Source organism: Hemitrygon akajei, chromosome 3 (assembly GCF_048418815.1).
Source record: "Hemitrygon akajei chromosome 3, sHemAka1.3, whole genome shotgun sequence".
Classification (NCBI taxonomy): Eukaryota; Metazoa; Chordata; class Chondrichthyes; order Myliobatiformes; family Dasyatidae; genus Hemitrygon; species Hemitrygon akajei.
In genome coordinates this window covers 198,829,963-198,842,473 of record NC_133126.1, presented here as the reverse complement: position 1 = coordinate 198,842,473, position 12,511 = coordinate 198,829,963, and the positions used below count along the sequence as shown (strand labels likewise).

The 12,511-nt window shown below is 45.5% G+C and overlaps 1 protein-coding gene across 2 annotated transcripts in view; it reads left to right on the top strand.

Moving 5' to 3' along the window:
- The first annotated feature begins 1,187 nt into the window (after positions 1-1,187).
- Positions 1,188-12,511, top strand: part of LOC140725782 (fibroblast growth factor 12) — a 386,213-nt gene continuing 374,889 nt past the window's right edge. For both annotated transcript variants that reach the window (XM_073041687.1, XM_073041684.1), the window contains exon 1: positions 1,188-1,341. In XM_073041687.1, coding sequence (XP_072897788.1) covers positions 1,329-1,341 — 13 coding nt within the window. In that variant the 5' untranslated portion in view covers positions 1,188-1,328. The remainder of the gene's footprint in view (positions 1,342-12,511) is intronic.

Sequence of the window (12,511 nt, the reverse complement as noted above, 5' to 3'; positions counted from 1 at the left end):
CTTGCTCTAACTTCTAATCTTTTTTTTCCCCCAGTCTTGATGAAGGGTCTTGACCTAAAACATCAACTGCACTCTTTTCCATAGATGCTGCCTGGCCTGCTGAGTTCCTCCAGCGTTTTGTGTGTGTTGCTCAGATTTCCAGCATCTGTAGATTTTCTTATTTCTGGGTCTCCCTCCCCCCATTTGTAACATTTACCCGGAGTGTTGCAGATGAGGGATTTTTGAGGAACCCTACCATCCACCCCACAATCTCTCTGACCCACTACCATCAGGAAGGAGGTACAGGAGCATCAGGACTGGGACTGTCAGACTGGGTAACAGCTTCTTCCCTCAGGCTGTGAGGCTAATGAATACCCTGCCACCACCGAGGTCTCGTCACTGGGTCAGTGAGATTTTTACTGCTTACCTGTGTTGTGCACTGCATGCATTTTGAATTATATTTTGTTAACATAGTTGTAGTAATATTTTGTTTTATGTGCTGTATGTGATTTGTATTTTGAGTGCACCGTAGTGCAGGGGAACCTTGTTTCATTTGGTTGTATATAGTACAGGCAGATGACAATAAACTTGAACTTGAACTTGCAACCCTAGACTGTCTGACCTCCATGGACATGGCGGAATCTACTAACACCTTAATGGACCAGAATGTTCCTCACTGACTCAAACCAGACCAGTTCTGAATGGGGATGTGATACCCCTCTCCAAACTAGTCCCTTCCTGATGAAGAATCTAGGCCCTAGATAGAGTGGATGTAGAGAGGATGTTTCAAATAGTGGGTGAGGGCACAGGGTCAGAATAGAAGTAGGTCATTTTAGAATAGAAATGAAGAGGAATTTCTTTAGCCAGAGGGCCGGTGAATCTGTGGAATTCATTGCCATAGAAGACTGTGGGGGCCAAGTCAATGGGTATATTGATCAGGGAGTCAAAGTTTACCGGACGGAGGTAGGAGAGTGGGGTTGAGGGGAAAATGAATCAACCATGATAGAATGGTGGAGCAGACTCGATGGGCCAAATGGCTTAATTTGCTCCTTTGCCTTATGATTACATAACACTTTAATGGAAGTTCCAAATCGATAAACTGATTTTTTTTAGTGACCAATAAGAGCACGTCACCATGCACCGCGAAGAGGCTGTCTTATCTGTACTGCCCCTGGGTATCCCGTGGCGTGTAACTGTCCATCGCCGGCGCACCCTGTCCCTTTAAGTGAGGCGCAGTGCTTGACTGCAGCCTGTGTACCCAGGGAGAGTTAGAGACCGACCTGCAGTGGCAGAAAGCGCCACCCTCTCTTCCTCTCGCCCCGGTTGTCCACAGTCTTAACGCGACCCAGATGGACACGAAAGGTAAGGGGATCTTCACTTCAATTCAGAGCCGTGTGCTCTTCTGGAAGGTTCCGCATTGTTTTTCTTTGGGGAGGAGAGGTTTGCAGGGAGCCGGCTAGACTGCAGTGTTGGACCCGCTCAGCGGCGAGAGCCGCCGGGCTAGGGGGCTACTGCCGCACTCGGTGACAATCTCGGTGACAATCAGGCTGTCTCATCTGGACTCTCAAGACCCGCCGAAATGTCCTTTCATGAAGAACATTAATAACGCATTCTACACCGATCATGGGGAACACAGTCTCATTTAATACTGAATTTATTCCATAAAACCGGGAGTTTTTAAGCGAGAAAATAAAGCGATGTGATGCTTGGTGTTAATTAATGTATTAAAGTCGGTGGCTTCTGATGGACCCCACTACCAGCTGAAGTGGGATTGTTTAAGGGTGATTTCTGTTGGTTAGAGATCCGCCTTAGTGCTTGCTTTCAAGATGTGATTTCTCTCTCTCTCTCTCTCTCTCTCTGCCGAGGTTGTCTCGGTTGCTGCAATGCACACGTGGAGCATATGTAATGACCGGGAGCATTTCCCGGCAGCTGGATCTCGGCCCCCTCTCTCCTGCCCTCGCCGCCTCCCCGGTTACTGGTGGGCTTGGCATGTCCCGTTAGCCGAATGGTCGGGGGGGGGGGGTGGGGCAGTAAACGGGGAAGGTCAGAGCCACTCTGCGCCAGGAGTTTTGAAGGTTTGCAAAGTGGCCTGGCGTCGCGAACTGCAGACGTTGGAAGTTTTGCGGGCTCACCTTAAACTGGTTCCAAATTGATGTTGTACTGTCACTCCGCTTTCTCGGCTTTTCCAGCCAAGGTCACATGGTCGAAATGAGGCGGCGAGAAAGAGTGGGAGAGCCCTTGTTGCCTGGGTCAGTTGAATGCCTTTGGGTTGAGGGTCTTGACTTTGTAAGGGCGCTGATGATTTAGGAGTTGGGGCTTGACGGGTTGAAGAATGCGAGAGTGTGCTGTAGCGTTGTGACGTGAGGGGGTTAATTGGATCGCACTCTTGTCTCTTTTTTTCGGGTCCAGGATGTTTGCTGTTGAGCCTCCTGATTCCACAGTGATCCTGGAGCCGGTAGGCCATTCAGCCCACTATGTTGTGCCGACCCTTTAACCTACTCCAAGATCAATCTAACTCTTGGCTGCCACACAGTCCTCCATTTTTTTTTCAATGGCCCATGTGTGTGTATAAGACCAAAAGGCTTGGGAATGTTCGGCCCATCATATTCTCTCCACTATTCCACCATGTCTGGTTATTACCATTCTCAAACCTATTCTTCTGTCTTATCCCCAAAACCTTTGATACCCTTACTAATCAAGGACTTTGCAGAGAGTCCCTTAAATGCCTCTTCCACCACCCCTGGGAGTATGTTCCACACACTCGCCACTCTTTTTTTTGAAAAAGCCTACCTCTGACATCCCCTCTATACTTTCCTCCAATCATTCCCTCTTGGACTAGCCATTTCTGCCCTGCAGAAAGTCTCTGGCTCTCCACTCTGTCTATGCCTTTTACCTAACCCAGAATCTTTGAACACCATAAATCATGTGATGGTCTGATACATAAAGCACCACAGGCAGGTGCAGGAACATTCCAGAATTGGATTTACTGTCACTGACATACTGTACACTCAGTGGTCGCTTTATTAGGTACACCTGCACACTCGTTAATACAAATATCTAATCAGCCAATCATCTGGCAGCAGGTCAATGCATGAAAACATGCAGACATGGTCAATAGGTTCAGTTGTTGTTCAAACGTCAGAATGGGAAAGAAATGTGATCTAAGTGACTGTGGAACGATTGTTGGTGCCAGATGGGGTGGTTTGAGTATCTCAGAAACTGCTGATCTCCTGGGATTTTCATGCACAATAGTCTCTAGAGATGACAGAGAATGGTGCAAAAAAACAAAAAAGAAATCCATTGAATGACAGTTCTGTTGGGAGGGGGTAGCCCTTGTTAATGAGCGAGGTCAGAGGAGAATGGCCAGACTGGTTCAAGCTGACAAGAAGGCAAATAACCACATATTACAACAGTGGTGTGCAGACGAGCATCTCTGACCACAACACATTGATAGCCTACAGCAGCAGAAGATCCCGGCCATACACTCAGTAATCACTTTATTAGGGATAGGAGGTACCTCATCGAGTGGCCACTGAGTGTATGTTGTTAAATTTGTTGTTTTTCTGCTGCAGTACGGTAAATGACATAAATTACAAGTTACAAGAATGAAGTGCAGCATTCATGAATGGTTTGTAAACCTGATGGCGGAGGTCAAGATGCTGCGGTCAGAATGTTGAGTGTGGGTCTTTGGCTTCTGTACCTCTTTTGTTAGTAATGAGAAGAGGACATCTCCCAGATGGTGAGGGTCTTTAATGATAGATGCTGCCTGCTTGGAGGCATCCATCCTCCAAGACCCTCACCTGGGAGGGTCACCTACTTGGAGTGTTGCATTCAGTTCTGGTTGCCTCATTATAGGAAGGATGAGAAAACTTTAGAGAGGCTGCAGAGGAGATTTACCAGGATGCTGCCTGAATTAGAGAGGGTGCAGAGGAGATTTACCAGGATGCTGCCTGAATTAGAGAGGGTGCAGAGGAGATTTACCAGGATGCTGCCTGAATTAGAGAGGGTGCAGAGGAGATTTACCAGGATGCTGCCTGAATTAGAGAGGGTGCAGAGGAGATTTACCAGGATGCTGCCTGGATTAGAGAGGGTGCAGAGGAGATTTACCAGGATGCTGCCTGGATTAGAGAGGGTGCCGAGGATATTTACCAGGATGCTGCCTGAATTAGAGAGGGTGCAGAGGAGATTTACCAGGATGCTGCCTGAATTAGAGAGGGTGCAGAGGAGATTTACCAGGATGCTGCCTGAATTAGAGAGGGTGCAGAGGAGATTTACCAGGATGCTGCCTGAATTAGAGAGGGTGCAGAGGAGATTTACCAGGATACTGCCTGAATTAGAGAGGGTGCAGAGGAGATTTACCAGGATACTGCCTGAATTAGAGAGGGTGCAGAGGAGATTTACCAGGATGCTGCCTGAATTAGAGAGGGTGCAGAGGAGATTTACCAGGATGCTGCCTGAATTAGAGAGGGTGCAGAGGAGATTTACCAGGATGCTGCCTGAATTAGAGAGGGTGCAGAGGAGATTTACCAGGATACTGCCTGAATTAGAGAGGGTGCAGAGGAGATTTACCAGGATACTGCCTGAATTAGAGAGGGTGCAGAGGAGATTCACCAGGATGCTGCCTGGATTAGAGAGGGTGCAGAGGAGATTCACCAGGATGCTGCCTGGATTAGAGAGGGTGCAGAGGAGATTGACCAGGATGCTGCCTGGATTAGAGAGGGTGCAGAGGAGATTAACCAGAGAGCTGCCTGGATTAGAGAGGGTGCAGAGGAGATTTACCAGGATGCTGCCTGGATTAGAGAACGTGTCTTATGAGGAAAGGTTGAACGATCTAGGGGTTTTCTCTCTGGAGCGAGAGCTGACTTGATTGAGGTGTATAAGATGATGAAAGGCATAGATGAAGTGGACAGCCAGAGACTTTTCCCAGGGTGGAAATGGCCAATGCGATGGGACGTCATTTTAAGGCGATTAGAGGAAAATATAGGGGAGACGTCAGAGGCAGGCTTTTTTTTAACACTGAATGGTGGGTGCATGGAATGCCCTGCCCGGGGGGGGGGGGGGGGTTATGAAGGCAAACACCTTACGGGTATTTAAGAGACTCTTGGGCACATAAATGAAAGAAAATGGAGGGTTTAGAGATTCAAAGTACATATATTAACAAAGTATGTGCCTGGGATTTGTCTTTGCACAGATAGCCATGGAAGAAAAAAACTCCATATTCATCAAACACCCAATGTGCAAAATAAAGTGAACAAGTTGGTCAAAAGGCAAAACGCACAGGATGTAAGATGTCAAATCACACTGTCATTGAAATGTTCAGTTCAGTTCACTTTAGTGCTGTGCTGTTCGTTGAGTGCAGGCCGGGAGCCAGTCCGCCAGATCAAAATCACAGAAAATAGCAAACACACAACATGAACTGCAGAGTCCAATCCTCAAACCGTGTTGTTTAAACCTCGAGCTAGCGGGAGAGGGAAGCGTTAGACCGAGTGGGGTGAAGGATCCTATAACATCAGTGTGGTGGGGCCCTGGAATGGGTTATCGGGGCAGTATTGGAAGCAGTCAGCTTTGAGGCTGTTGACGGGTGAAAGTGAAGGGATATGATTGAGAAACATAGGAGGACATAAATCAGCATCAAGATTGGTTATCAATTTCCATAGAATCTCCCGAGCTGCTGAGTTCCTCCAGCATTGTGTGTGGGTGTTGCTTTGGTTCCCAGCATCTGCAGAATCTCTTGTGATCGAGCTTGGCAGAGCGTCATGGGCTGAATGGCCTGTTTGGTGCTGTGCTAGGTTCAGTATTTAAATAGATGGGTACTTGATGGCCAGCATTATCCTGATGGGCTGAAGGGCCTGTTTCTCTGTGGATTAACTCCCTGACTCTATATTTGGAAAGTAAAGCCTAAAATAGGCCTACTGAGTGGTTTAGTAACATTTGTCCTATTGACCATAAACTCAAAAGGTATCCCTGAGGGTGAGATCATTCTCCCAGTGAAATGATGATTGTTGCTTACCATTTGCCTTTACCCTTCCTTCCAGATCACTTTTAGCCCCCATCCACCTGCTGCTGACGGCCAGCACTGTAAGCAGCGGCATTTTGTAAAGAGGAGGCGCACTAAGGGTGCTCTCCGACTGAGCCCTCTCCTTCATGGAGGGAGGGTTAGAGTTCAGAGTAAAGTTATTGTCAAAGTACATATATGTACCATACACTACCCTGAGATTCACAGTAGAAACACTATACAATCAAAAAAAATTGCACATGACAGAAGACAAACAGCCAACGTGCAAAAGATGACAAACTGTGCAAAGAGAAAAACAAAAAAAGCAATAAATATCGAGAACATGGATTGAAGAGTCCTTGAAAGTGAATCTATAGGTAGTTTTGTTGTGTTGAGTGAAGTTGCCTCCTCTGATCCAAGACCCTGATGGTTGAGGGCTAATAACTGTTATTAGTTTCTGAGGTAACCTATGGAATTGGGGAGGAGGCTGAAAACACACACTCAGTGTTTCAGGAACAGCTTTTTCCCCTCTGCCATCAGATTTCTGAATGGACAATGAACCCATGAACAATACCTCTGTATTGTTTTTTAAATTTTCTCTTTTTGCTCTACATATTTAATATATATTGTAATCTACAATGTTATGAATTGTAATGTAATATTTCTGATTTTCTTTCTTCCATCTGTAAAAATAAAAACAGGATTTTCTGGTGACCACCCATGTTAATTCTTGTTTGCATTCCCATTCTGACATCTTGGCCTGTGGTAGCCTCTTTTTCCATGATAAGGCCACTCTCAGAGTTGAGGAACAGCATCTCATATTCTAGCTGGGTAGCTTCCAACCTGAAGCATGAACATTAATTTCTCCAATTTCCCATAATTTCTAAACCCACCCCCCCCCCCCCCGGCTTTTTCTGTTCTCCATTCTGGCCCCCTCTTGCCTCTTCTCCTCTCACCTGCCTATGACCACCCTCTGGTTCCTTTCTTCCTGCCCTTTTTCCCGTGGGCAATTCTCCTCTCCTATCAGGTTCCTTCATCTTCAGCCCTTTACCTCTTCCACCTATCACCTCCCATCTTTTCACTACAACCCCCACCTTCCCCCTCACCTGGACTCACATATCACCTGTCAGCTTGTATTCCCCCCCCCCCCCCCACCCTCATCCCATCATCTTCTCTGGCTTCTGCGTCCTTTCCTTTCCAGTCATGGTGATGGGTCTTGGCCTGAAACGTCGACTGTTTATTCCCTCCGTAGATGCTGCCTGTCTTGCTGAGCTCCTCCAGCATTTTGTGTGTTGCTCTAGATTTCCAGCATCGGCAGAATCTCTTGTGTGTCTGGGTGGAGCTCCCCTGTCCCTGTTACTCACCTTTCTTGGTGGTGGAGCAGCTGGACTTGGGAGAGGATGTAGTAAGTGGCTGTATTTTACAGATGGGTCACACTGGGTGTATGCATTTGGTAGGAGGTAGTGTTGCAATGACGAGGTTAAGACACTTGCAGCTGGGTAAAGGCATGTGTGGATTTAATGTTCAAAAGATCGAAGTATAAATGTATATGTCACCATTTACAATCCTGAAAATTAATTTTCTTCTGGGTACGCTCAATAAATCCATATTAGAATAATAACCATAATAGAATTAGTGAATGACCACACCAACTTGGGTGTTCAACCAGTGTGCAAAGGACAAGAAATTGTGCAAGTACAAAGAGAAAGAAATAATGATAATAAATAAGCAATAAATGTTGAGAACAGTAAATGAAGAGTCCTTGAAAGTGAGTCCATACATTGTGGGAAGTTTGTTGATGGAGCAAGTGAAGTTGAGTGAAGTTATCCACTTTGGTTCAATAGCCTGATGGCTGAGTGGTAATAACTATTCCTGAACCTGGTGGTGTGGGTTCTGAGGCTCCTGTACCTCCTTCCTGATGGCAGCAGTGAGAAGAGATCATGTCCTGGGTGTTGAAACTGCCACATTGGAACACCACATGAGAGTTTATCATGAAATACACACCTCCACCTTTTGCCTTTTCTGAATCAGCAATTCAGTCCATTCTGTAAATTGAGAAGCCTTTTGGTCTGATCAGTGTACCTGGCATGCTGGGAGGAAGCTATGTCTTGCTCAGACATAGAACTCAACAATCTCCCATTTTTTTCTGATGCAGCAATCACTGTAGAACAGTGACATAGAAAGAATCAGCGAGAAACTACACACAGTCTGGCAGACAATGTGCAAAAGACAAACTGTGCAAATACAAAAACATAATCATATAAATAATAAATAAATAGGCAAATAAATAATATTGAGAGCACAAGTTGTTGAACACGAGTCCATAGGTCGTGGAGTCAGCTCAGTGTGAGGAGAGTGACGTTATCCACACTGGTACAGGAGTTTGATGGTTGGAGCATAATAATTTCCTGAAGCTGGTGGTGTGGGACCCGAGGTTCCTGAGCCTCCTTCCCGATGGTAGTGGTGAGATGATGGCTGGATAGTGAGTTTTTCTGGCAGAGCTTCTTGTAGATGTGCTCGAAGGGGAGGGCTTTTACTGTGATGAAACGTAGGGCATGTTTGAGATCCTGAACTTTGGTAAGAAGAATATAAAAGTAGATGGTTATTGAAATGGAGAGTAAATGATTGGAATACAGAGGACCTCGGGTGAATTGTACATGGACAGCAAGATAAAAGGAATTGGATAGGCACTTAGTGGTGAATATGTTAGCTTCCTCCTGTACCTAATAAAGTGTCCACTGAGTATATGTCCATGGTCTTCTGCTGCTCTGGCCCATAAACTTCTAGGTTCGACGTGTTGTGCATTCAGAGATGTTCTTCTGCGCACCGCTGTTGCAACGTGTGGTTATTTAAGTTGCTGTCTGCTTCCTGTCAGTCTGAACAAGTCTGGCCATTCTCCTCTGACCTCTCTCATGAACAAGGCATTTTCACCCATGGAACTGCTGCTCACTAGATGCTTTTTTTGTTTTTCGCACCATTCTCTGTAAACTCAAGAGACTGTTGTGTGAGAAAATTCCAGGAGATCAGCAGTTACTGAGATACTCAAGCCACCCTATTTGGAACTATCTTCCATTCCACAGTCAAAGTCACTTAGATTCCATTTCTTCCCCATTCTGATGTTCGGCCTAAATGACAACTGAACCTCTTGACCATGTCTGCATGCTTTGATGCATTGAGTTTCTGCCACACGATTGGCTGATTAGATATTTGCATTGACGAGGTGTACAGGTGTACCTGATAAAGTGGTCACTCAATGTACAGTGGCCTTTACTGCAAAAGAACTGGTATTTAGAAATAAAGTAATTTCCCAATTGTGCAGATGTGTGGCCACATCTGGAGCACTTACCCAGATGGACTCTCCAAATTAGGTTAATTATCATTAACTTGTATGACATGAAATTTGTTGTTTTTGTGGCAAACGGCATGGTGCAAATACATAAAATTACTATGAATTTACAACTTTGAATGTAGTGCCAAGAATGAAATAACAAGGTAGTGTTCATGGACCATTCAAAAGTTTGATGATAGAGAGGAAGGAGCTGTTCATGAATTATTGAGTGTGGGTCTTCAGGTTCCTGTACCTCCTCCCTGGTGATAAGAACAAGAAGAGGGCATGTTCCGGATGGTGAGGTTCCTCAGTAATGGTTCCTTCCTTCTTGAAGATATCCTCGATGGTGATGGGCTGAGTGTGAGAGTTTGTAGCAAAGGGCAGCAGCAAGAGGAATCTGTCAGCAATGAATCCCTTGACTTGCTGTGAAGTGATTTGGATCTAGTCAAATGTATGGACTTGTGTGGAAATGTGTGCCTTCTCGCAAACAGCTGAACTGGGATGAGTTTAAGTTTATTGCCATTCAACCATACAACATGTATACAGCTAAACGAAACAATGTTCCTGCAGGGCCAAGGCTCAAAACACAGTAAATAGTCACTCAACACAGTTACGATAGCATATACAGTCACCAAAAATAATATTAGCACAAGTTCCTGAGTGTCTGTTACGATGGACAGGTGATAAATCTGAATCATATGGTTCGAACAGCATAGAGGGGGGAGAGGAATTGTCAATGTTTCAGGTATGATATCTCAGCTGAGAATATTGATAATTCCTCTACCTCACAGGAGCTGAGTTTCTCCAGCAACTTGCCTCTTAGCAAGTGTAATTGGTTTTGGTTTATTATTTTCAATATTTAGTTTTGTTTTGTTCCAGTGATAAAGAGCAGGGAAGGTCCTTTGAGTCCCTGCAACCCTGATTAACCCTTGCCTAATCCTGAGACAGTTTATCCGATAAGTCTTTTGACTGCAGGAGGAAGCTGGATCGCCCACACAGTCCAGGGGGAGCACATACCGAGACCCCTAACGGAACAGCACTGGAGTTGAACACAGATCACTAGACCGCCGTGAGCTGTAGTAATGTGGCACTAACAGCTTCGGTACCGCGGTGCCCGTCACACGCTCTGAGACCCAGTGCAAAGCTTTTGTCTGCGTGCCCTGCAGACAGATCATTCCATACACTAGTACATTGAGGTAGACCAGCAGGAAAAACACTGGCCGAGTGCTGAATACAAATAGCAGGTTGAGTTATTATTGCCACATGTATTCAACATCCAAGACAGTTAAATGCTATTTCCAGTACACAAGTATAAAGGAGAACAAAATAATTGCTACTCCGGATCTAATGCAGCACAGAAAAAGCACAATAAGATAAAGAACACAATAATAAAAAAACATAATAAATTATAAATACGTCAGATAGCTTGTATACATTGATTATATGCCCATAAAGTGACACTAGACACAGGAGTGTCTGTATATAGGTGACTGACAGGAAATTATAAAGTAGTGATAGTTTGGGGTGTGGAGGGGTGGGTTAGTGTGTGGAGGTGTTGATCAGCCTCACTACTTGGGGAGAGGAACTGTTTTTGAGTTTGGTGGTCCTGGCGTGGATACTCCTCCCCGATGGGAGTGGGACGAACAGTCCCTGAGCAGGGTGGGTGGGATCCTTCATGTTGTTATTGGCCCTTTTCCCACACCTTCCTATATGAATGTCCTTGATGGTGGGAAGTCTGCTGCAGTTTTGACTGCCTGTTTGAGAGCTTTCCTGTGTGCCGAAGGTTCTGCACTGAGGTACAGGGACAATTCTTGTTTTGTTTCCCATCCATTCTGCTCACTTTGTTACGACAGGGTGTTGAGGTCGTGAAGGGTGTCACGGTAGCTTAGCGGTTAGAGCAATCGCTTTAGCGTGCCAGTGATTGCCGTTCGATTCCGGCAGCTGCCTGTAAAGAGTTTGTATAATCTCCCCATGACTGAGGGGGTTTCGTATGGTTGCTCTGGTTTCCTCCCACAGTCCAGAGAGCTGTGGGTTAGGGTTAGTAAGCTGTGGGCACAGTATGTTGGCACTGGACGTGTGACAAGACTTGCAGGCTTCCCCCCAGCACATCCTTACTGATTTGCTATGACACTGTGTTTCGGTGTATGTATTAAAATTAAAGTTTATCTCTAGTAGAAAGAAAAGCAACAACAGAATACAGGAAATAAGAATCAGGTGTCATATCACCAGTGTATGCCATGAAATTAGTTGCTTTGCAGCATTGCCCATTCAGAAATCTGATGGCAGAGGGGAAAAAGCTGTCCTTCAAACGTGGAGTGTGTTTTATTGGGCTCCTGTACCCCCACCTTGCCTTTAGCAATGCGAGGAGGGTCTGTCCTGGGTGATAGACGTCGAAATCTTTACAGGCAGTCAATAAGGTGCAAGGTTGTAGGGAGATAGACTGTGAAGTCAAGAGTCCATCTTATCGTTCCAGGGAACCATTTAACAGACTTGTAACACTCGGATACAAGCTTTTGTTGAGCCTAGTGGTACGTGATTTCAGGCTTTTTAATCTTCTGCCCCATGAAAATGTATAGTGTGACAGTTAGAGAGAGAGTGCAGGGCAGGTAGATACCCCACCCACCCACCCACTAACTCCACCATGACTTTATTACTTCCTGTCAGTCACCTTCTGTACAGCCTAGTGTCACTCTATGGATATGCAGTCAATCTGTCTGCATAAGCTATCTTGTATATTTATGTGTGTGTATAGTGTGTATATAGTTATTCGTGTTCTTGACCTTTTTTTGTGCTGCTTGGATGTGGAGGAACAATTATTTTGTTCTCCTTTACACTTACTTAATGTAATTTCCAGTACCCAATCTTGAAATAAGGTACAAGGTTCACAATGTGATGTGGCGATTGAGAGTTGATTTATATTATATGAGGGGTCTGGTCACGAGTCAGACCCATGGTTAGCGTTCTGGGTGAAGTCTGAGGATGGAGACCCAATGTCTGAATGAGACTCTGGGGCTGAGGTCTGGAGACAGCCTGTCCTGAGGGGGAGGGGTGTGTGTGTCTATTGCTTGCGTCTATCTGTGGAACATTGTGGGTATTTTATGTTGTTGCCAGAATGTATGGAGATGCTTGCAGGCTGTCTCCAGCACATTCTCCGGGGTATTGGTTGTTAGTGCATTTCTCTGTATGTTTCAACGTACGTAAATGTGAAT